The following is a 23,737-nucleotide window of genomic DNA, read 5'->3' as shown; positions in this document are numbered from 1 at the left end:
ACTCCAAAGGAAGAGCGTGAGCGAGACAGGATGCAAGGCAAACAAATAGTGCTTAAAGTGTAACTGGTTTTCAGTGAATTATGTTCTCTCTGTCCAGCAATTTAAGTTTCATGGATATAGTCTCTTGCTCCGTTTATTCCTCTTTTTGAGGTGTCGTTGTTCCTCCCTTTGTGATCTCTTCCACACTTTTGTTCTCATTCAGACTTCTTCACTTAAGCTCAATGTTTCTACTTTTGTGCACTTTGACACGCTATGTAGTCAGTTTTGTGTAGTTTTGCGTTCTCCTTTTCATGGAGTTCTTTGCATCTGTTCAAGTTTGGCACAGCTTCAACATTCCAGGGATTTCAATATAAATACTACATACCATGCAATCGTCTTTCTGTAGCTTGCATCTGCTTAGAGTCGCATGCTATGCCTAAACTGACATTCAGTTGTGAAGTATTACATTTTGTGTTTTGAAATTCAAAAAGGTCATCGACAGGGGCGTTCCTGTAACACTTTCCCTGACCAATGTGAACAGTTACCCATGCTCCTTCATGCATGAATGTCCTAAGAACGTTGTTTTTCTGTCGTGGGGGATGTGAGCCAGAGTACCCTGTTCCTTTTTTTTTTTAAATACTGTGCCCTTTGCTTTCTTGCGAGGAGGATGGGTGGGAGCATGTGACTCTTAGCAGATACGAGCCACAGAAAACGATTACATGGTAAGTAATAGTTTTCTTCTGGGGCTTCTGAATCTACATAAAGTCACATGTGATGAATAGATTAGCAAGCAGTACTTGAAGAACGTGGTGGGAGAGCCGAGGGTACAGTTGCAAATAAATGCCTTAACACTGCTCATACCACTTGTGAATCTAATCGTGCCTGAGTATCGGCACAGTAGTGCTGTGTGAATGTGTGCACTTAACTCCAGTTTGTTGCCTTACAGATTGCTTCCAGTATAATATTTGCTAGGAAAGTGAGAGTAGCACTTGTACTATGTGTTAAATGTGCCTTATGTTTGTTGCGGGGAAGTGACTTTTTGGAAACTATGTAACACAGTTCTATACATTTGACGATCCATCTAGCAATGTTTGCTTTAGTGTCTAGATCTCCTTCCCTTCTTGTTGCCACTGAAAGAAATAATTGATCAGTGTTTGATGTGCTTTGTTGCGTTAGTACAGTAATGCTCTTCGCACATCAAGTGTTTGAAGTGCTCTTTCCCCCTGCTTTGAGGGCTCTGGAAGAAAGCTGGAAGTTTTAATGACTAATTGACATGATATTTAGATATGTCATTTGGTGAAAACCTGGGATGAATTCTTAACACCACTTGACTTTTGAGTATGGACACTAAGGTTCTGGCACGGCTAATGCCTGTAATTCACTTATCCTTTGTATGGATGTGATTGCAACTAGAAAAGCCACCTAATAAGTCTGGTCCTTTATAGAAGCTTTATTTATAGGTTCAAAAGGTGGACCCATGAGTTTGCTTACCACAATGTTAAGATCCCATCCTAGTCATGGATGTGCGTTTGGCACGTAAATACGTTTAACCCCTTCCATAAAAGCCTTCACAGCTGCAATTTTCAAACAAGAAATTTTGTGTTGGGATGTAATGTATGCTAATAAAGCAGCTAAGTGGATATTCAGTTAATTAAATACTAGGCCTGAATCTAGTAGAGAAAGGAGGTAAGTTAGTATGTTTGTTGGAGTCCAATCAATGGCACTGATACTATTTTCTAAACACCAAATGACAAACCTTTTTCATTTATTCAAACAACGTTTGGTGTTGGGTTTACGTGCCTCCTTTAGTATTTCCATAAACCTTGCAGATAGATTGAAGCAGCCAAAGTATTGCACTTCAGAAGCCAAGCTGCTAAGTTTGTTGCATGGGTGTTGGGTGTGTGATCTGTTGAGACGGTTGTGTCAACAGGTCTACAGTTGTTGACAGCATGTGTGGCAAACACCGTGAAACTTTTAGCAGATGGCAGTAACATGGCTGACTCGCCCACATTGGGGCAATTAGTATAATTGTTGCATGTTCCTGATGCAACTTGTAAACCAGCTTTGTTAACAGAGGTGTTTGGGAGGTGGGAAGCATTAGCACATATCCCTAACCAGCTCCTCCAGAGTGCATTGCCTAGTGACCCCTTTTGTGGGTATCTGGATGCAAAGTTTTGGTATTTGGTATTCACTGCAGTTGCAAAGAGATCTCCCTCTGATTGCCCCCACTGTGCAAAGATGTGTTCCCACTCGTGTTCTTGTACTCTCTGCTTGCTTAAGCTGTCTGCTAGCAAGTTGTGTACCCTGGAACATATTGAGCTTCTAATAGAATCTGGGTTCTGAGAACCACTTACAAATTCTCTGTGCGAACATGGATAACTCTAGCGTCCCCCCTTTTTGGTTGATGTCAAACTTGACGGACATATTCGTCTGCATTGATGAGAACACTTTTTTATTAGGTTTGCCTGAAAAGAGTGTAGTGCCATTGCCATCACTAGAAGCTCTACAGCGTTTATGAGTTTTTGGCTTGTAGCACCTTCCTTGTGTTGAGCTGCTGGCAATACGGCCCCCAAACTGTCATGGATGCGTCTGTTGGATAGTTGTTTGAAAAGGTTTGTTGATAAATTCCTGTCCTCTGAACATATTCTCTTTTAACGAGTGCCAGTACTATTTTTTGAGACACGACTATTTGATCGCCCCACTCGTCATTTGCTTGAGACCACTGGACTGCTAGCATTGTTGCAACAGGAATATATAGAGTCGTGCATGAAGGATTATGTAGAGGCAGGATGCCATCATGCCCACCAGTTTCATGACCTTTCTGACTTAACTGAAGGCTGGCAGAATAACCTTTGATTTGTGCCAGTAGTGCTTGTACCTTTCTTGCGATGGGTAAGCGATGGCCCAATTTGTGTCTAAAATAGCTCCCAAGAACATCTTTAAGGCTTGATTTCTTTTCATTTATTGAAAAATCCCAGTTTGTGTAGGAGACAGTCGTCTATATAGGAATACACTGGGATTCCCTTGCGACAGAGGCGGGCAGCTACCACTGTGAGCACCTTGGTAAATACACAAGGTTCAAAGGCAATTCCAAAAGGAAGAACCTTGAGTTGGAAATCTTCGATCTGTTTCGAAACACATATTTTAGTCGGCCTGGGAACATTGAAATATGAAATTATGCCTGTTTCATATCCAATTTTGCCTTTAATCCCCTTTTTGAGAAGAGGAAACCCCCTGCAGTGTGGCCATTCTGAATTTTTGAGGTCTGACCACTTGAACTATATTCATCATATTTGTTTGCTGATCTTATGTCTAGAAGGTGTTTTACTCTTTCTTTCTTGTGAGCTATTTGTTGGTAAGGCCTGTTAGATAATTGTCATAGACTTTTAATAGTCTTGTGTTCTTTTTGGGATTTTTCTAAAGTTTAGTCTACCGCAGTGCCATAAAGCTTAGCTTCCTCGGCAGGCATGTCTAGTAGTGTTGATAGGGTCTATGGTTTAAACCCTCAGTCTTGTAACCAGGCATGGCTTTTAATAACAGTGGCTTCTGCAATTAGTCTGCCAGCTATGTTCGCTGCGTCTAGGGCATTCTTTATGACTGCATTTGAGGACTGTTTTCCCTCGCTTATCACCTTGCCTATAGCTTGCTGCTCTGTACTCATATGTGTCGATGTCCCGATCATAAATGGTTACCTAACCCTCTGAGTATTCATCTTGTTGTGTAAGGTCAACCTAACTTTCTGTCTCTTGTAACTTTGGTCTCTTTAGACAAACACCCTATGCTGGTATATCATGCTTTCAGTTTATGGGGCGTTTCTCAATAGATTCCATGAAGGAAGTCAATTTGCCGTGGTTTCCTGAAACTTTTGTTTAGTCCATGTGTCTATTGTGGTAACATATACATGTTGCATACTAGCTAACCCTATTTTCTGCATTGCTTTTGATAAAGCGTTTTTCTCTACCATACCTGCCAGGTGTGAAGGGGTAGAAATATGCTTTAGCGTTGTTTTTGCAGATTTTGAGCTGGATGCCAAAGATTTCAAATTCTATTGTCCTTGTGAGTCTTAAGACATTTGTTTGTGCGCAGTTTTCACATGTTATGACTCGTGTTTGCTTTTCAGCATCGAATGAGGGATGTATTTCGTGGGCGCGTCAACCAATTTTGTTTTAATAGCCGAAGTGTGTATGCTCGACTTTAGACATGCATCCTGGTGTTTGTATTTTATGGCCAGCCTTAATGCCGTCAGGTGCTGCCTCCACAGCAAGACTCAAAGCCCGCCCTTCGGAGCTGGGGACAGGCTGTGAGGAAATATTGGTTTCCTCTGTATTTGGCTCCTCTGCATCGCTTTCAAAGCTGATACTACCCTCCTTGGCTTGTAAGTCTTCCACTTTGGTGGGGGACTGTGGCTCCTTTTGCGATTGCATCACATAAATGACCCAGTGCTTAGTATGGCACTCTTGGAATGTTTTAAGCTTAAAGTGTTTACAAGACTCACACTTTTCCTCCTTATGATCCCTCTGGATACAACTATTGCACGTGTGATGCGAGTCTACCCGTGGGAATTTACTGTTATAGGGCGGCAAAATTTAAAAAGAGTGATCTCTGTTAGGCCACAATCAAGTGTGGGTGCCAATAAAAGTGTAGGATTGTGGGATTAAAGGCATTCTAGTATGCCTCTTAATGTATTAAACTAAATCCACCCCACTCTCCCCCTATTGTTTGCCTTTTCAGCCTGAACTCGATGGCGTCAAGGCATTTCTTTTTCAGAATCGATCCTCGCTGAGATGTTTTCTGGTTGTGTGAAGCAATCGGCACCGAAGATGGGTAACTAATTTGTGAAGTATTTTGCTGGGTGTCGGGCGATACTGAAAATCTATTTATTAGTACCTCTGTGTGATTGCTTCCAACCCAATGGCAGAAAAGAAAAACAATCTGAGGACATTAACACGTGATGGAGCATGGACAACTGTACACTTACGTCAGGGATTGTGTTACAGGAACCCCCCTGTAGACACCCTTTTCAAATTCAAAAACAATGCAAAGTGTAGTACTCCGCAAATATCACTGTTTTTCTGTTTATGGCATAGCATGTGAATCTGAGCAGATTCACAAGACCCAGAAATATATATATCTTAAATCCTATCCCACAATCCGATGTCTCACTTTCCTTGTTCATAGAACAATTTCCATCTCCTATCATGAAAGCTTCATCATGCTCTGTCCACTTACCTAATTCTAGGTAGCTCTTTCATGGTCATGTCCTTGTACCCCTTTCAAGCCCATATCTGCGCACCCACCTTCATGGCTGCACTTTGGGTCATCTTTTGCCTCTAGGTTTCCGTTCTCTGGAATGGTGAAGCCTTTATATCTGGCTTCATGGCTCTATCTTTGTGTCCTTCATGACTCTAACATGTGCCCCTTCCTTGCTGTCTTTTTTCAATTGTTTATGTGTCCTGTTAAGGATTTGAGCTTATGGTTTATGCCCCTCCCTCTAAGTCTCTTTTTGGGTATTAATCTAATTTTCTTTTTCCACTTCCAATCTCCCCACCCCAGTCAAGATTTTCTGTTCTCCTCTTCTGTGGCTCAGTCTCTACCTACTTCTTTCTCTTTAAAGCTTCCTCTCTTTGAAGTGCATGTAAGGTGATCACAGGAAGTCACATAGCCTCTTCTCTTGGGGGAAAACTGAACTTCTTGATGCTCCACTGGGGTGCATCAACGTCCCCCGATTCCTGCTGCTGCATTAGCACATACTTGTCAATAGAGGACGTCCTCCTCAGTAACAGAGTATATCATTGTGCTGAGGTGGTGTAGAGGTTCCCTTATCTGGAGAAAAACATCAAAGCAGAGCAAATGGAAGCAGGGAGCAGAATATGGAATGTATGCAACATTCAATGATGCCATTTATTGTTTTGATAGAACGGTCTGGCTTATACAGAGCATTTCAGACCGGCATACCCTTAACTCAAGCCTTGCTGAGAATACTACGGAATTTAGACTCTTCAAGAGGCAAAGTGGTAAAAGTGATCCTCAGCTAAGTAGACAATCGCTTAAGACAAGGGTTTTACCTGTATTGTTTGGAGCCGGTACTGTAAAGCAACCTCTCAGACGAGCTGGGGCAGATCTGCTGATTATTCTCACCTGTATAAAAGAGAATATTAAAGAAAACTTTGCATGCTTCTGATAACGACAACCTATAAAAGACAGCACAAGTCACAGTTTCACCAAACACAGCACACAATTTCACAAAACTAGGGCAGTTGGTTTGAGGGAGACACCAGTAATGTGTCTCCCTGGCCCTACACTTTATTTTTTATTTGTTGCACTAAACAAGACAGAGTACAAAGGTCTTTGACAAAGTATGCTAATGCATGTTAACGGAAGATTCTGCTGCTGATTCAAGCAAATGCCTACACAGCCAAATGGTTAATAAACTACCAAGAAGGAAAACGACCCCAAGACCTACAAAATCTTTTTTCACACCAAAACGTGATCCATGCAGCCACCTGCTCCTAAATCGGACTCTGGTGAACATGCACTGCAAACAACCAAAAATCGAATGGAGGTCAATCAGCGGACGTTAGTAGCCGGATCTATGCGATCACTGCGCCGCCCGTAACTGCGATGCCAAAAATGCTGACGGCAGTTACAGCGCAGTGCAGTGATCATATGGATCACTGTGCCCACTTCCCCTGGCCTGCATTACCCTTCCCAACCCTCCACCCCACTTACCATTAGGGCGGCACACTTCTGCGTGTGCCGCCCACAATCTGTGATCCCTGCGGTGTCATCTCTTCCCACTAACGTGGGTTGGAGCTGACGCCGCAGGGTGCTTTTTTTTTTCTTTGTTCTTTACGTGTCCCCCTCTTTCCGAAATGGTAAGCGGGGGACATCCCCGCAACCCCTGATCTCCATTACTGCGCCCAGGAAGAGCGGGGGACACCCCGCAACTCCTGCTCTGCTTCGGCGCAGTAAATGTCACCCTCATTTTGTGTGCCTCCAAAGTCGCAGTGACTGTGGAGGCGCACAAATGAGGGCGACATTTTTGTATGATTCCCTTAGCAGCCCCCAACCACACACATAACAATCCAAACAGAGCTTCATTATCACAAAGTAGGACTGCTTGGGATCCCGAGATCGCTTAGTCAAATGGATTCCAAGCTGGTGGCGATGGCTAAAAATACTGCCATCATACGAGTCAAACGAGTTTATGATGAATCCCCCCCAAAAAAGGGATGATAGATAGCACAATTGTCTCAACCACTTCCAAATGACACAAACAAAATAGCAGTAGAGCAATGGCCTTTTGCCGATCTAAACATCACCTCATAATGAATATCATGGTGCTGAAACACTGGCCAATCAAGGTGGAGAAGAGGCTTAATAAAAGCATAATATTAAAATGATCTTCTCACTGTGTCCTGCTATTTTCTTGCCCCCCAAATGAATGTCCAATACTTTGTATGGCTCTTACATTCTGGACTGGTGATGATAGAAACGCTGGTGGCATTTCCTTCTGTTTCTTCTTTGGCTGTTCCTTTGCAGATCACAGTATAGAGGTTTGGCCAGGACACTTGAAAAGCCTTCTGTTCCTCAAGTTTGCCTGCCGTGCTCTGTTGCTTCCCGACCACAGTGCTTGCACCCTTGGCAATTGAGAGATCCTTTTGATGCCCTGTGCTTGGGTAAGGGGCCCCTTCGCACTCCGAGCCAAGCACAGCCATTTTTCAGTCACCCTAGATACAGTTCTGTAAAAGAGAAAAAACACATTGAGCATTCACAGGTACTACTGTAGCCAAGCGGCTGAATATCCAACAGCATAAGGATGTGCATTGGCTAGGGCAAATTCATTTTGGTTATGGAATATTTTTATAAAAAAAAGAACACAAATACCCCTTCAATGCTTGAATGAGTAGACGCCGTCATGGCTGAGGGATCGACGGACAGCTAAAAGCCAAGGAATATAGTTGAAGTGGTATAATGCAAACAACCATAGAGGGATACACAAATTAAAACTCCAACCTACCACGCTTTTTTCCATCTTTTCTTTTATGAACAATGGTTCTCAATCCTTCCCCCTCTCACCTAAAGGATTCGGCTTCCCTGGCAGGAAAAGTCACTCACAGACTTTGGTGGATTAAATGTTAAGGAAATCGTTCATAGTCTTGTGTAAATTCTTTCATGGTGCTTGCATTGAGGGTTGATGGTTCGCCCTGCTTTGTGGAATACCTGGCACGAGCATCACAGGTGAACTGCGTTATCTGTTTGTGAATGAAGCATCAAACTCTTATGGATGTATGAGACCATCTGGTTCTCAAGCTTAAATCCTCTTCTTGAGGCTGTCCAGGCCTAGCCTGTGCATACTCCCCCACCACTCTAGAAGCATTTCAAGGCTCTTAGCCATTGGCCAGCCAGCTTCGTTTTTCCTTCTACCTTGGGATCCTCTTGGTTAATTCTTTCTTCCTCCTAACTTCCACCTCCTTGCTGCTCTCCTTGCCCACTCTCCCCTTTCTTCCTTTGTTTAATATTTTTGTTTCCTCCTCACTGCTCTAGCACGCTCTAGGCTTCTTCACGCCTCTTTCTCTTCTTGTTTCCTCTTGACTCTGCCTCCTCTGATCTCACTGTTCCATCCTCTGCTTTCCTCCATCTCTTTCACTGTACTCCTGACTCCCATACTATCTCCGGCTTCATGTACACTTCTATTCTCTTGACTTATTTACTGTGGGGTGTAGACTTGGGAAAAGGGTCTTGGGATGTGTTCTGTGCGATTCGAAGTGGGGCTATAATTGATATCCAACAACTAATTGGCAGATGGGCCAGGCTGTGGTTCCACCAGGTGAGACAGTTTCCGGATACTTCGCTATTTTGTTACCAGTGTCTGGACTGCGGTGACTGTCGCACCAAGGGGCAACATTTATTTTATCTTGTATCAATGTAATGATTCCGTTTATGAGACATGCATAGGTCTGAAAAGTTACAGGCGCTTGGCCCGCCAATCTCTGCACAAGTGAGAGTTGCAGGCTAGCTTTTCTCAATAAATCAATTCTCTAGACAAGTATTGCGTGGGAACATGATATCTGCGGTTGCTTCTCAACTAACAGTTCGATCTCTACCTATCATTCAATTAGATTTATCACAAAGTGAAACCACCTTGCTGTCTGGCCAACATTGGTCACGAGTAGATTTAGGAGAGCTAGAGCGGAAGCTAAGGATGTACTAGGGATTCCGGGGGATCCTCTGCACACCCCTCCGAGGCCGACATCATGTAGCAGGTGGCGCGCCCCATCTCCACGTTCACCCCAGACCCATCACCCCGGTCCCATCTGCTAGCCTCTAGCATGGGAATTTGTCACAGCCCAGAACAGCTTTTTTCCTAGTATAAAGCGTTTCTTCCCAATTTCGCTTGCAGGGGGCACACTATTGGAATTAGAAGAATGTAATCATTCCTTACTAGATGAGCAAAATGGGTAGCAGATGGATGAGCCTGACAGTCAAATCTGCCTTTAAGTGGGTGACAGAAGACAAAAAAAAAAAAAAACAGTTTTCCACCAAAAACTGGATTACATGCATGTATATGTACTACAGGTCAGATATTTTCAAACCCCCAAACCTGCACACAACCTTAACTATTTCAATCAGGGCTTTTTTAACCTTTGTTTTTAAAGGGGGGTGGGGGGCGGCGGTAGGAGGGGGTAGTCATGGATATAGCCAAATACCTGCTGTGTTTGCTCTATATGACGGTGCTGCCATTTATTTTTAATTACTTTTCATCGCAGAGACACCAACGAGAGACTTCTACAGGTTCTGCTGATTCTGGCAATAGCTAACGGATGCAATGATACAGTTGTATTTCACAGATGACAAAGGGTTAAGGAAAAAATGAGAATGAGACCTTGTAAGGCTTCGGAAGTCACACTTTATAGCATGACTCACCAGACCCTGGCAGGTATGCAAAGCTGTGGGAACAATAAGCACAGTCAAACTAACAGGAAAAAGAAATCGAAGGATGTGCAACGGCGCTGCGGACACGGGCCTGGCACACATCCCGGGTCTATATTAAAACGCTCCATGTGCTCTCTCCCGCCACTCGCCCACTGTAACTTAATCTACATCACAGAGTGTAAAACTATCTCCTGGCGATGAAAGAATCCCAGCCAGAAGGCTGACTCAGACCCACCAGCCCTGCTCCAGATACACCACGTGTATGGAATGAAACCTCACCTTGTATCCCAGCTACTGTTCAGTTCAAGTATTCTCTAGATTGGAAGAAGCAGCATGCACACTTTATAAACCTGCACAGAGCGTCTGTATTGTATTAGCAAAATGTGATGCCATGGCTACGATGAGGTCCTTCACCTGAGCAGAAAACAGCTCCCACAACTCTATCCTCCCGATGCCTCCGAAATATAAAATACAGAAGTCCATCATTAGGAGCGGGGCGCTAATGTTAAAACATACAGTACTTCCAAACACTGCCTTTACCACTCCGCCCGATTCTGGGTTTAGAAACCCACAGAGCATGAAAAGTGCATGCTTGTGAGTAGAGCCATCACCCAATCTCACAATGGCAGTAATGGGGCATGCAGTATTCCCACATTCAGTAACACTGCAAAAATACCTCCCACTTCAGTACTTACCTCATTTACAGGTATGGAGAATACGGCTGGAGATACATTTTCCCACATTAGTTATGAGAGTGAAAATGGATAATCAAAAAATAACAAACACTGTTTTAGATCGTTTTAAAAATGTGCAGACTAGAATATAAATTGCAGGTGTTTTTTTAGGAGGACTTGGGAAGGCCAGACTAAGGGTGTGCCTATTATAACCTACTTCCCCACAAGGAAATCTAGACACGAAAAGTCTAATGACAAGTAACTCCTCCTGTCTACATCTATTCTAGTCTCAAAGGAGGGCCTGAAGGCCAGGACTTTACGATCTAACTTCCTCTGGGTATTTCTAAGGGTTCCTAACTCTAATGTCCTGACAATGCATGTTCCTGTAATGTCTTTTAATTAATTATTCTCTCTCTCGCTCTCTCCGTTCTCTCGTCTCCTATATCCATGGGCCTCATTAGGAGTCTGGAGGTAACCATGGCGCTATTAGCGCCATGGCTGCCTCCAAATCCTTACCGACTCCGCCGTGGTGAATGGAGCTATTACCGCCCCATTCCAAGGTTGGCGGGGCGGTAATTCCCCATTCACCAGGGCCCTTCCCCATTCCCATTTGAGCCCCCATAGGGCTCAATGGGAATGGGGAAGGCGCTAATAACGGCACCGCAAATTGCGGTACCGTTATTAGCACCAAAGTCCCTTTGCGGGTCCGTCCTTAACGCCAGGCGTTAAGGGAGGACCCGCAAAGGGAACTCATAATAAGGTGGTAAGGGATTACCGGTACCGGTGCCCTTACCGGTAATCCCTTACCGCCCACCTCGTAATGAGGCCCTATGTTTCTTCTCCCTCTCCCCTCCCACTTCTGATCGTCTAGGGTCCTCTGTCTCTCTCCCCCTCCCTTACACATTCTCTTCTCTGCCTTCTCGCTCTACTTCCTCCCTTCCCTCTCCCTACACCTTCAGTTCTTCTCACAGACCTCCCTCTCTCCGTTCTCTCTTCCACCCTCCTCCTCCTTCTTCTTCCTGTTCTCCAACCTCTCCTACTACCTCCATTCCCCTGCCACGCCTGTCTCTCCTTCACTCCTTCGCTATCTCTCTTGCTCTGTAACACGACCTTTCACTATCTGACTTCTTCTTCCCTTTCTGCTCCTGCACCCCCTCTCTTTCCCTATCACTCACTCACTCACTCACTCACTCGATTGGTACCACTCTCTCAGGCAGTGTTTTCCAAGACTGCCACAATGTCCTGAGTACGCCTTTTCACGTTCCACTCTCTGCCGGCTGGTCTCTTGGTCTTCCCACTCTCCACTTGACCTCACCCGAACTCCTCTCAGCCACCCGTGTGTGTTTTGGGTTTTTAAACACCTCCTTCTGACAACTCTGATTGGTACAGATGGTAGTCTATTTTTCTCCAAAAGGATTTTCTGCAGGGAATACCTCAGAAGCTTTGTTAGGTCAGAAATCCATTTGTTAGTGGTAGGGGATCTGCTGCCCCATTATATGGGGCCCCTATGTCAAACTCTGAAAAATCCTCCCTCCTTTCCTCCTCACCTGAGTCTTCCTTAGTCCTCTCTTCTAGTTCATTCTTCCTTGGATTGAAGACTCTTTGTCAGGGTTCTTTCTTCTTCTTATCCTTCTTCTGATGTAAGTAAGGTCTCTCTCCGCGGGATGCCATACTGTCGGTTGGGCAAGACCCCAACAGTGTGTTCTCCCTGGGAGTTATCCCCAAATACAGGGAAAAGCCTCCTGGCTGAAAACTCGTTCGTAGCAAGAGGGAGGATTGATCTGATGTGATTGAGCAGTGGATCGGTGAGCAAATGAGGACTGGCCCAATGGCAATGGAGCAGAGGAAAGCCTTGAATCACAAAGATGGAGATAGCTCAAGAAGCGGTCATTGTAGCAGGATATCTCTGAGATGAGCAGCAACAAGCAGGAGTCAGAATCATAGAAGAAAGAACTCAATAATAAAGTCCGGAAATAGGCAGAAACTGGCCAAATCCAACCGGGAAGAGAAAAAGATGCAAAGAAAGCCGCTCAGGGCGAGCGCGAGAAGCAGGGCGAACAGAAGGTATGTCAGGAAATGGAATTCTCAAGAACGGGAGATAGCCATGCAGGAGCACAGGAAAAGGTAAGAAAAAGTAGGAAATACAGGGTCCGAGGTACCGAGCAGAGCAAAAATGAGTCAGAACAGAAAGCGAGAGAAAAATTACACTCGGGAAAACTGAGCAAAGCAAAAAAGCACCTACCCACCCACCCACCCACCCCCCTCCTCCGAAAAAGGAAAGGGCTAGCGAGCAAGCAAACTGCGGAATACAAGCAGCATAACGCACAGGGAATCCAGGTGCAACGCACCGCAGCTGTGTGTGTGTGCGTGATCGTATATCCATGGTGGCGGCCATCTTGAATAAAAACTAGACCGCAACTGTCGGATCTATGAAAAGACATGGTGGCAACTAGAGACGCCGCCATCGATCCCATGTCTTCCAAGAAGGCATGACACCCTAACAGGTTGCTTTTTTCCTGTTGGTATTTCTAGCTCTCAGGCCCTAATTCTGTGGTCAGAGGACTTCAAGTGAAACCCCCCTGCCACTGCAACCATTTTTTTGATGTGCTGTCGTGGTGGCAAGGTAATTTCATCACCCCATCATTGTATTGTGGAGTAGGCTGGTGGCAGATATAATTTAGCTTCTGGCTTCATCAGGGGTGCATCGAGTTTAAGTGCATTACTAGCCCAATGTACCAAACATGGTAATTATTGGGGTACTAATGCATTTTTTACCCCCAACTGCTGGACATTTCGTTTCTGGCTATACCTTTGTCTGTGGTGTGAGGGAAAATGAGAGACGGACACAAGGGTTTTATGTTCTTAAGTAAAGACATTTTAACTAAACAAAAATGGGTTGGAAAAACGTGTCTCTAGCCCTATTTTTAAAGAGGCACTGCCCTACCTAAAAACTAAAACTAATTTTCAGTCTGTGTCAGGATGTCAGTAACTGACAAGTCATCCTTATGTCCAAGACAACCTATCTTGACCCTCACACTTATAAACAAACAACAAAAGCTGCAAGGTGATGTATTTTACTTGATGTTAGAAAAAGTGTTCTAAACAAAAAGTATCAGAATGACTCAAATGAAAAAAAAAATCCACGGTAAATACCCTTGGATACAGAAGGTGGTTCCCTTGCCCTGGATTCTTAAACATGATGGCAAAATGTCTCTTTAGCTAACAGTTTCTTGGGGTCTTTAATGGACTCACAAAGTTCTTGTTTAACTAAAAAGTTCTGTTCAAGCAAAACGTTATGTAATAAAATTTTACAAAAAGTTTTTGTATCTTGGTAGATTACCTGATATACTCTCCTGTCAGGAATCTTTGTACAATCTTCAGCTGCCTGGTGCATTCGCCTACCAGGACTTTTCTTTAGGATTCTCAGTTTACCTGATATACTCTCCTGCCAGGAATCTTTACACAACTTGAATTGCCTGGTATACTCAGCCTGCCATGACTTCTGGTATATGTCACAGTTCCTTGATATTCCACAATAGCATATCATGTAGTGCTTGGTATATCCATTTGTGGTGATATTTTATTCAAATATATTTGCTAAGTCTTCTTCTTTTCTTTGGCATTTCATGAATTTGTACATTCACTTTTAATATTTGAACTTGCCATCATTTAAACATTCTACTTAATTCATCTTGCCTTTAAATTTGGCCTTGGCTGTATTTAAACAAAACTTTACCTTTGTGCATTTTCTGCATCAAATATTCTTCTGATTGGATGTTGAGTCTGTACTTTGCTCTTGACTGCATTTTAACAAACTTTGCCTTTGTATATTTTCTGCATTAGCAATATTGTACCATTAAATCACTCTTTGGCTCTGTTGTCGGAACGCCGCGGAGGTCCCCAGTGGCTTTGGGTGGACTCACCAGTCTTTCTCAGGGTCTCTGACGGTGCTTGCGCATTGTGGGCTCTTCCTCTGCCTTCTAGTTCGGGGTATGCGGACACCTCTCCTGTATCCAGCAGTCACCTGCCAGCTTTCCCTTGTGGCCCGGAGTGAAGACTGCTGTTTGGTTGAGCGGTTCGGCTTCAAAGAGGTTCTGCACTGCTCCCAGCTTCTCCACAGCCTTCCTCGCTCACACCTGGCGTCTCCCGCTCTTCTCCGGTAGCCTTCTCTGCTTCGCCAGCCTTCTTGGTGAGCCCCGCTTTCAAAAGCCTTCACATGGATAACAGCGTTCCCTTCTGTGCCACTTGCCGCACTTCCCCCTTCTCTGCATTTCAATTGGGTTGCCATTTCTAAGGTCCCGCTCATGACATGTGTGGGGAAAACTACTAGTATGCATGTTGCAGTTCAAGTTCTCGTCATCTTGCATAAACTAATTTGTCCTCTTCCTCGTCCCAGTACCTAAGTGGTTATGGGAGTTGAAGTCCATAACTTTCTTTGGGCTTTTTACTCCTGGGTGTTTCTCCTTACGGATTTCACAAAAAGGTACTTCATGATCAAAAGATGTTATGTGTGCGTTCTGAGTGAGTGTTTGGGTGAAAGGTGGAAACCTGACTAACATAGCAATAGGCCATTAAGAACCTGGGTATGAACGGATTTTCCTCATGGGAAAGGGGGAACAATGTGACTCCACCAATGAAATCATGACATAACCCCCGGTAGTCGTCTTCTCACATGTGATCCTCCCTCATAATACCGCCCCCAGGGTCAGGATCAGGTAGCGGCTTCCGTCCCCTGCCCTGGCCACATGCGAGGAGGTCACTGCCGTGGAATCTGTGATAACTCTATTGGATTCATCACAGTGGGGACCATGCAAAAGGCCTAAAAGAGCACATGTGCAACATGGGCTCACTCTGAGCCGAGCCATGCACCCTCCATTGTGGTTTAAACTGGCCTAGGCTGGTTTCCCATCCCAGACAGCCCCAGTGCATATCCGGATTGGATTAGTAGCCAAAATCTGTCTGGTGTGTAATTAGAGTGCATATATGTGCATACCTATGGGAGACCCTGTGCATATCTCATATCAGTAGATTTTTACTTAAACTGCTGGAGGATTTACCATGAAGAAAGAATACCGATTTTCTAGGAGTAAGGTCTCCCATAATGGCTGAACTCTGGGTACTTTCCTTTATCTTCACTTCGGTCTCTCCTTTTGGATGCTGGATGTTTTCCTGGTCCTCGTTGCTATTTGGACTGATGTCTTGTGCTGCAAATACTTCTAGGCCTCCCTGTGTTAAAACTCAAAAATGTCTGTCCAAAATCTAATCTATCTGACCCTACCACTAATACTAATAGCTAAAGTTTGGCAACATAATATCTCTCTCCTAGCTGCTTCCATTCAGCCATCTGTCTCGAGGCTTTACTTCAGGGTTCTCTTAGTTCATATATATCAGACATGAAAATGTCATCTTCTGGAAACAAGTTCCTTCCGATGGTCTCCTCTGGTTATCAGTGTCTTTTTTTTTTTTTATGAGCTCCTGCTGCTCCTGACAACTATTCATAGGTCTGGTCAACCCGGACGGTGTAATGCTTATCAGCATTCTCAGTACTTTCCTAAATGGTTTTCTTAAGATAGTCTCTTACAGTCCTTCCTCCGAGTTTGAGTATTTCACTATCTTTCCACTCAACCCTTCTGGGGTTTGCTTTATCTTTATCATGTGTGAGGCACTACCACTCATGGGGTCTTTCTACTAGGCTCTTTCTCTGAGCTCTTGGCACAACATGTCATCTTCACTCTTAGTACTTTTCAAAGTCCCTCATTAAGGGATTCCCCCACTCTTCAACAGTTAACTTTGGTAACTTCTTCCATCCTTCACAGGATACTCTTTCCGGCTTTCTGAAAGCCTCATGCTTACTATCTCCACTCACCTTCTTTGGTTTCTCATGATATATGCACTTGGGCTTTTTCAATGTCCCAACATCAATGTCGTAGTTTTCACAACTTCCTTCACTTAAGGTTTGTTCCACTGGAGGCCTCCTCCTTCATTCCACCCCGTTACCTTTGTTCATTGTGGAATGGCGTTTCAGGTTTGATGCTCGCACGGATCTGATTCTTTGGTTACTTGTCTCCCGGCTCCGAGCGTCGCAACAGCACCGCTCTTGGCGTCTCCGTTGGTTGCCCCCCCCTGACAAATGCCTGCTGACGGGAGGTTTCCGGTCTCCTGCCTGCACTGGCGTCTGCGTGATTAGACGGGGCCCAGGCCCACCACAGTGACGGTGGACGGTCCTCCAAGCTCCATCTTGACATCAGGTCCCAAGGTGATAAAGATAGTTCAGGGGCAATGCGTTTGTCTTGGAAGCAAGACAACGCGATGCAAAAAAAGTTTGAATCCCACACCTAGAAAGCACACGCTTAGAAACCTCATTCCTGGAGCTAAACAAAAGAAGGGCATGTTGCTCATTACAAGAGGCAGTCCCATACATGCAGATAAGGTGGCTTGCATGGGGAGTTCCTTGTGGGAATGAGAGTCCTTGTCCCATAAGCAGAAGTCACTCCCAGTGAGGTCCCACTTGACTAGACCCCTAGTAGGAGGGTCTTGCGGAACAGGCTAACCTCCCTAGCCGCAAAGGGGGTGGCTCCCCCCTGGCGAGAGGGGGTGAATACCCTTGATTCATCACAGTCATCACCACACTGCTTCTGCTCCTGCTTTGGCCATCCTAGGTCACATCCACTGTTACCCCCACAATGCCACCATTTTCTGCTGGCTGTCAGGGTTTGCCCCTTCAGCCGTTGAGATCAGCTTTGCCGGGTTCCTTTGCCTTCCAGGTCCCTTTCTCTTCATTGGGGCTGCCTTTGGCTAGTTAGTCGTCCACCTGGGAAGGGACATTATCATTATTTTGGGTTGTCGCTGGCATGGGTTGCAAACCCCCGACTGACGGGTCTGGATTCTTGCCCTGTTTTGGAAATTCTTATACTGCCTGGGTTGCTTTGCTATTCATGAGACATCTCCTCTTTATCTGGGACTGAGTTCCCTGCCCCCCAGTTCCGGTATAGTAGCTGGATTTCTCATGAGTTGCCCGCCGAGTCCTGGAGTGGTGTAGTGCTGTAGGCTTCCCATCTACCGCAGTTCGCCATTGGAATCCATTTGTCTGAGCACTGCTATGCTTCCTTCCCTTTCTGCCTCACTGTGCAACTCTTCAAGGGGGTCTCCACTGGCATCCTGTGGACTTTGTGTCTTTGCAAGCACTAGTTCAGTAGAACATGCCTTTTTCCTATGAGTGCGACTCAACCAATGGACTTTGTTCCATTATTTCCTATGGACGGGGGATCTTTTCAACACCTCCAAATGACTTAAATCAGATACTTACCTGGAAGTAGACATTTTTCCCTGGAATCCTTGTGTGTCCCTGCAGTTTTCACCAAAGTTTGGGATTGCTAGTGGATACTGGTGATTTACCATGGATTTTAATACAGTGCATCACTGCAGGTCATTCCTGCCATTGACTAACACTGGACACGTCCAGTGTAGCTACATTGTTTCTAGGAGTGGACTTGGGGCTACATAGGTCTGGTGGGCTAAATCTATTTAACTGACTTATGGTTGGCCCTCTGGGTCCGGTTTCTAATGGTGTTTAACCCTCTCCTCTCCCTCTTCACTACACTGTAGGTTAGAGGATAATCCAGTAGGGATTTATCTGCTAATACTTAGTGTTTGGAAATGGTGGGAATCTGTTACAACCCCCCCCGTGCCATTTGTTGATCCTCATAAAGACTGTGCAAATGTACTTTACTGATCTCTACGGTCCCCTTATTCTTCCCACCCATAGCCTAATATGCATTTGAGTTTACCACCAGGTGTAGGTCATATATTTAGCTACAGGCGTGGGAATGGTCTGCCTATGGCCCTTAATATTTTTACATATTCTGATTTAGTGTAATACACTCAAATATTTTCTTAAACTACATGTGTTTTTAGGTGCACTGGGGTAGATTGGAATCAGAAGACGGACAAGGTGGCATTGTGCTCGAACCTTTATTAGCGATCAAAGAAAGAAACCTATGCTGTCCCTAAATCCAGAGATCTTGGTCGTACTCTATACGAAAAAGTATAAAAGGGCGCTTTTCAGGATGTCTCCTACAGCACAAAAGTCCTCTATCCAAAACCCTACATTACCTATGTTCTGACCATATCACTATAAAAACAAACAGGCAATCTTAGGAAAAAGTACACTTGGGCCTTTGCACTAACTTAATGAATGGTGGTTGGCTTCTGACCCCACACCCTGGTGAGACTTGTTCAATTGGATTCCCCATCCTGGTGCACAGTCTATGCCCGTGGGCTCAATGGGCCCCATTACGAGTATGGTGATAAGTGGTAAAATCGGCAGTATCTCTGTTACCGTCAACTTTGCCACTATGCCAAATTATGCGAAGGCACAAAATTAGTGGTAGTTCCACAGGCGGAATTACCCCCAGCAGTAACTCCGCCAAGATTCTGCGGAATCAGTGCTGGGGCTAATTCTGCCGATGGAATCACTGACAGAAAATGCCCAGAAAAACACACAAAAAAACATTACCTCCACATTACAGGTCAAAAATCGGAGGAAATTATGCCAAAAACACAGCACAGTTACCTCCACCAAAAAGGTGGAGATAAATGCGTACAGGGGTCACAAATCAAGGCCCAGGTGCACCAGCACCACGTAAGAGGAGTATAAAAGGATCACAATCACACCCACTACCCAACACACATCCAAGCAGCATGCAGCCACAAGCAGAGGTAAATAACGGGCTCCACAACCCGGTACTCTACATCCAGCTACAGCAGCATGCTGGACCACAGCAGGGAAGGAGACAGGCGCAACAAAGGCGCAGGAGACACATGCTGTGGAGGACACGCATATCACATGTCCGCCCATCCCCATGGACACTCACGGACAGCCAATTAGTCACCCTGTACCGGACCATCCAACCATTGCCAAACTACTCAACCTGACACAGGCAGAACTGCAGAGGGCCATTGCCATCAGATCAGCCACCCCCTCTCCCTGTTGAAGCTTGTGGCAGTCCTACATTTCTGTGGCACAGGTGCATTTCAACACACAGTTGGGACACTGCATGGAATGTCACAGCCCACCTTCTCCGACATGCTGAACCAAGTCCTGGATCCCCTAATGAGGCATGCACATCTGCACATCTCCATGCTCATCGCCTATGCTACAACATTGCCCATTTCCCCAACACCAATGCGGCATTGGATTGCACCCATGTGGTGTTCGTACCATCTAGGCAACAGAAGAGGCATACCACAGCCGGAACCAATACCATTCAATGACTGTGCAGATGAATCTGCAATGCCGACCTCAGCACCAGCCAATGCTGTGCCCGATATCCTGGGGCCACACATGACGCAATGATTCTGCACAACAACACCCTACCTGCGTACATGCAGAGGCATAGAGGACAGCACAAATGGCTTGTGGGTAAGTAGCACTCAGACCTCACAGCCAAAAGCACTGAAACACACCTGGGGTACGTAAGCAGTAGTAAAGTGAATGATCTACAAGTCCCTTGATGCAACAACACGAATGCACACAACAGGCCAAGCACCCTGACTGACCCACCCCAGGACACAGACTTGAGCCATGTGACAAGACATGGCATCCAGTCATGCAAGGCAGCACCACGCAACCAGGGCTACGAACAACCCATTGAAGTATTGCCATGGACTCTACATGGTGCACTGCAACACCATAGTTGACCAGTGCAATGCCAATGTCACAGTAGTGACAGATACCACATGACTGCCGACTCTCACAACGTGACTGACTGACGGTGAACCATGTAGCTCAAGTTCCATCAACCTTGATGCACACAAGGTGCACTGTTCTTAACCACTACGTTGTTCCCCGGCCCACACACCACCATGTCTCACACCGTTCATTCGTGTTTTGCAGGTGACGCTGGTTACCCGCAGTTGCCATGGCTAATGCCCCCAGTGAGAAACCCTGCTACACCACAGGGGATAGGCTATAAATGAGGTGCAGAGGGGAACCAGGTCAAACATCGAGCAGACATTTGGCCTATCAAGATTCAGGTGCCTACATCACACAGGCGATGCACTCATGTACAGCCCTGAAAAAGTTGGTAAAATCGTAGTGGTCTGCGCCATGCTGCATAACATGTGCATACGTAGGAATATTGAAATGCCTGCAGACAACGGCAATGACCACCCCCTAGCTCTGATGAGGAAGACGATCGAGCAGTGAACAGGGCACCACAGGACATACGTGGGGAAGTAAGGGAAGGTCAGATGGTCCACCAGGAGCTTATGGACAGTTATTTTTACTCTGGAAACATGCTGCCCATGCATGCAATTAATGCATATGTCTAAATTGCATTGAATGAAACCCCTCAAACTAACCGCGATTCAAGTGTATTTATTACTGGCAACAAGGAAACCCCAGCCCCAAAACCAACTGACAACCCCCACCCCCAACATCAACACCAACACCAACTCCCGCCCCCAACGCGAACACCAACTCCCACCCCCAGTAACTACTCCCAGTAGTGATTGTGCTTCTCTCCCTTGTCCGCAGGTTTAGCAGCATTCGATGCAAGCTGTTGTGAATGCCTGGGCGGGGGGTGCTCGCCAATGAGCCCTCAGTAGGGGCAGCAGACTGTGAGCTGCCCTGCACGATTCCCCATCGGCGGTCCATGCTTAGGTGTATGGCTCTGGTCATGGTCTCATGTGATGCGGACAATTGTTCGGCTAGCTCCCACACCCTATGGCTTGTCAGGCACAGGCTTGCATTGCAAGTCACTGTGCTCCTGCAATGATGGTTAGTGAACCTACTCAACCGCCTAGAGTCTCCCTGGATGCATTGATGCATGTACTCAGAATGCCCCAACTGTTCCTGGGACATGGCATGCATCTCTGCCTGCCTTCCATCCGATCCAGACGTTCCTGGATGGCCTGCAATGTGGGTGCTTGTACAGGCTCCGGGGAATGTGCATGGCCTTGTGGTGCATCCCGTGTTGGAGTATGGTTATGATGGTACTGTTCATCTGAGGACGTGTCCTGTTGGTACACAAGTACGGCGGGATGAGCGTGATGATGGAGTTGTGTGGAATGGCAACAGGCTGCGCAAAGTTGAGGACCTAGGGGAGAACTGGCAGACAGGTTAAAAAGCCTGGACTGATGGACTGTGTGTGACCTCCATCTGTGCTTCTGATGCGGCAGCCGTGGCCTGTTGGTCCTGCAGGCTGTCGCCAGCATCCATGCCCATGCCAGCGTCTGCAGACTCCACAGCTGTGGTGGTTTGCACAGTTGCTGGTGTGTCTGCCTGCACTTTTGGGGCCAGTTGAGTCCTTTGCTGGAGCAGACGAGGCTGTTGGCATTACACTGGCAGGGTGCCTTTTTTTGGGGTAGCATGCTGCTGCTCTGTGCCCTATCCTGTCCAGGTTTGGCAGAGCCATCTGATGGTGCTGGTGTGGTTGACAGTCCAGGCTGATCGGATGCCTCCTGGGTGTCCCCAGTGCCTGTTGGGAGACATCAAAATGTGCACGAGTACATTGGATAGGTTGTGCATGGCAAGTCAACATTCACACTGCCACTTGTACTTTGCCCTCACAGTGTATTGCGCCGGCAGAGGGTGTTGAGTAATTTGACTGGCAGTGTTGGGGTAGCAGGCATTGTATCAGGGCATCAACGTGGTTGCCGTGGGGTGATTTGCATGTGCACTCACTCCAGATTAGGGCCCGATTGTCACAATGGGCACCTGTGCACATGGCCATCGGGTCCTGTCGATGCATTCTATGCATGTGGTGCTGTCAGCTGATTGGTTGATATTGGGTACTGTGTGGGTTGTGTCAACTTGATGTCATTCATCGTGTTGATGTGTGGTACGTTGACGTTGCTGGGCTCGTGGGGCTGGCACACATGTCCATTGGTGTTCAAGGTTGGTCATGGACGTGATTAATGCAGTGTTGACTGTGCATGGGAGGCCGGTGTGCGGTCAAGGGGTAAGTTGTGCGTTGCGTTGTGGCTGTTCATTTTTCCTCCCATCTTGTACTGCCATGGTGGTGCTTGCCCGTCTCATCCCCTCCCCATCCTGCTTCGTTGACATGTGCGGGGTGTCATGGCTGCAGTGACTCATGTAGTTGTGGCCTGCTGTCTTACATGGATGCTTCATGCATAGTTGCAGTTGCTGTTGTATGCATGCATGGCAGTCACAGCATGTGTGTATGCCTACATGGTTCTACACGTATGGGGCCCTCATACACTCAGGTATTCACCCTGGCTGCTGGCTCCGATTTCTGCAGTGCCCACACCATTTATGCCAGCCATGTGTAATATGCCGCTCACCATCTCCTCCCAGGGTGCAAGCTGGAGGGCTTCCATGCTGCCGCCACCAGTGGCTGCCGTCTCCCTTCGGTGGATGGAGATCAGACTCCTCACCTTGGCCTTCAGGTCGTTCCACTGTTTCTTCATTTCTTCTGCCTCCCGTTGCACGTACCCCAAGGACACCACATTGTCTGTGATTTCACACCATATGGCGTTCTTCCTCTGCTGGCTGGTTTTCCGACCGGTAAAACTCCTCACAGTGGGCCACCACCTGCTCTGCGAGAACAGTCACTTAGTTCTTGGTGAACTTGGGCTTCCTCAGCCTCATATAAGGGACCCTGCTCTTCCCCTTTCCTCCAGACATGTTTTTGGTGTTTGGATGGCACTCCTGTGTCGTGATATCCAACAGATTCTGATTTCCAAAATGGGCGCCCACTACCCTAAGTGGCAGGAACAGAAATTCTGCCGAGTTCAGGGATCTTGGAGGCAATTCCACAGGGAGGAATTACCGTTACCAACAATGCTGTGTGCGCGCAGCTGCTGTGTTGGAATATGGTGGAAATTCCGATGCGGGGCAAGACGGTAATGGCAATTCCGCAGTAGCGGAATTACAGCTGATTCCTGGGCCAACTCGTCATAAGGCCCAATGTCTCTCCAAGCTCCTCTTGTTCTATAGAGTTACACTCAGTTCAATCAGTGTCTCTTAATGTTGGGACATCTGGCTTTTCCCCCCTACGCTCCCTCCAGTTGCTCTCATTGTATTCTTTCCCCAAGAAAGTTCAAGGGATTTTCCCGTTGTAGGCCGTTCTTGGTCTTTATCCCACCTTTCACCCTGCTTTGGGGGCTGGTCTCTCTTACCCCGC

The 23,737-nt window shown here is 46.3% G+C and overlaps 1 protein-coding gene across 2 annotated transcripts in view; it reads right to left on the bottom strand.

The window, feature by feature from the left end:
- Positions 1–23,737, bottom strand: part of MAP3K14 (mitogen-activated protein kinase kinase kinase 14) — a 204,215-nt gene that overhangs the window by 94,428 nt on the left and 86,050 nt on the right. For both annotated transcript variants that reach the window (XM_069634217.1, XM_069634218.1), the window contains exons 2-3: positions 7,451–7,721; positions 6,045–6,117 (exon numbers count right to left, since the gene is read on the bottom strand). In XM_069634217.1, the coding sequence (XP_069490318.1) occupies positions 6,045–6,117; positions 7,451–7,697 (320 nt within the window). In that variant the 5' untranslated portion in view covers positions 7,698–7,721. The remainder of the gene's footprint in view (positions 1–6,044; positions 6,118–7,450; positions 7,722–23,737) is intronic.

The sequence above is a fragment of the Ambystoma mexicanum genome, chromosome 13 (assembly GCF_040938575.1).
Source record: "Ambystoma mexicanum isolate Mex_15411 chromosome 13, UKY_AmexF1_1, whole genome shotgun sequence".
NCBI classification, from domain to species: domain Eukaryota; kingdom Metazoa; phylum Chordata; class Amphibia; order Caudata; family Ambystomatidae; genus Ambystoma; species Ambystoma mexicanum.
This window is presented reverse-complemented; position numbering and strand designations above follow the sequence as displayed.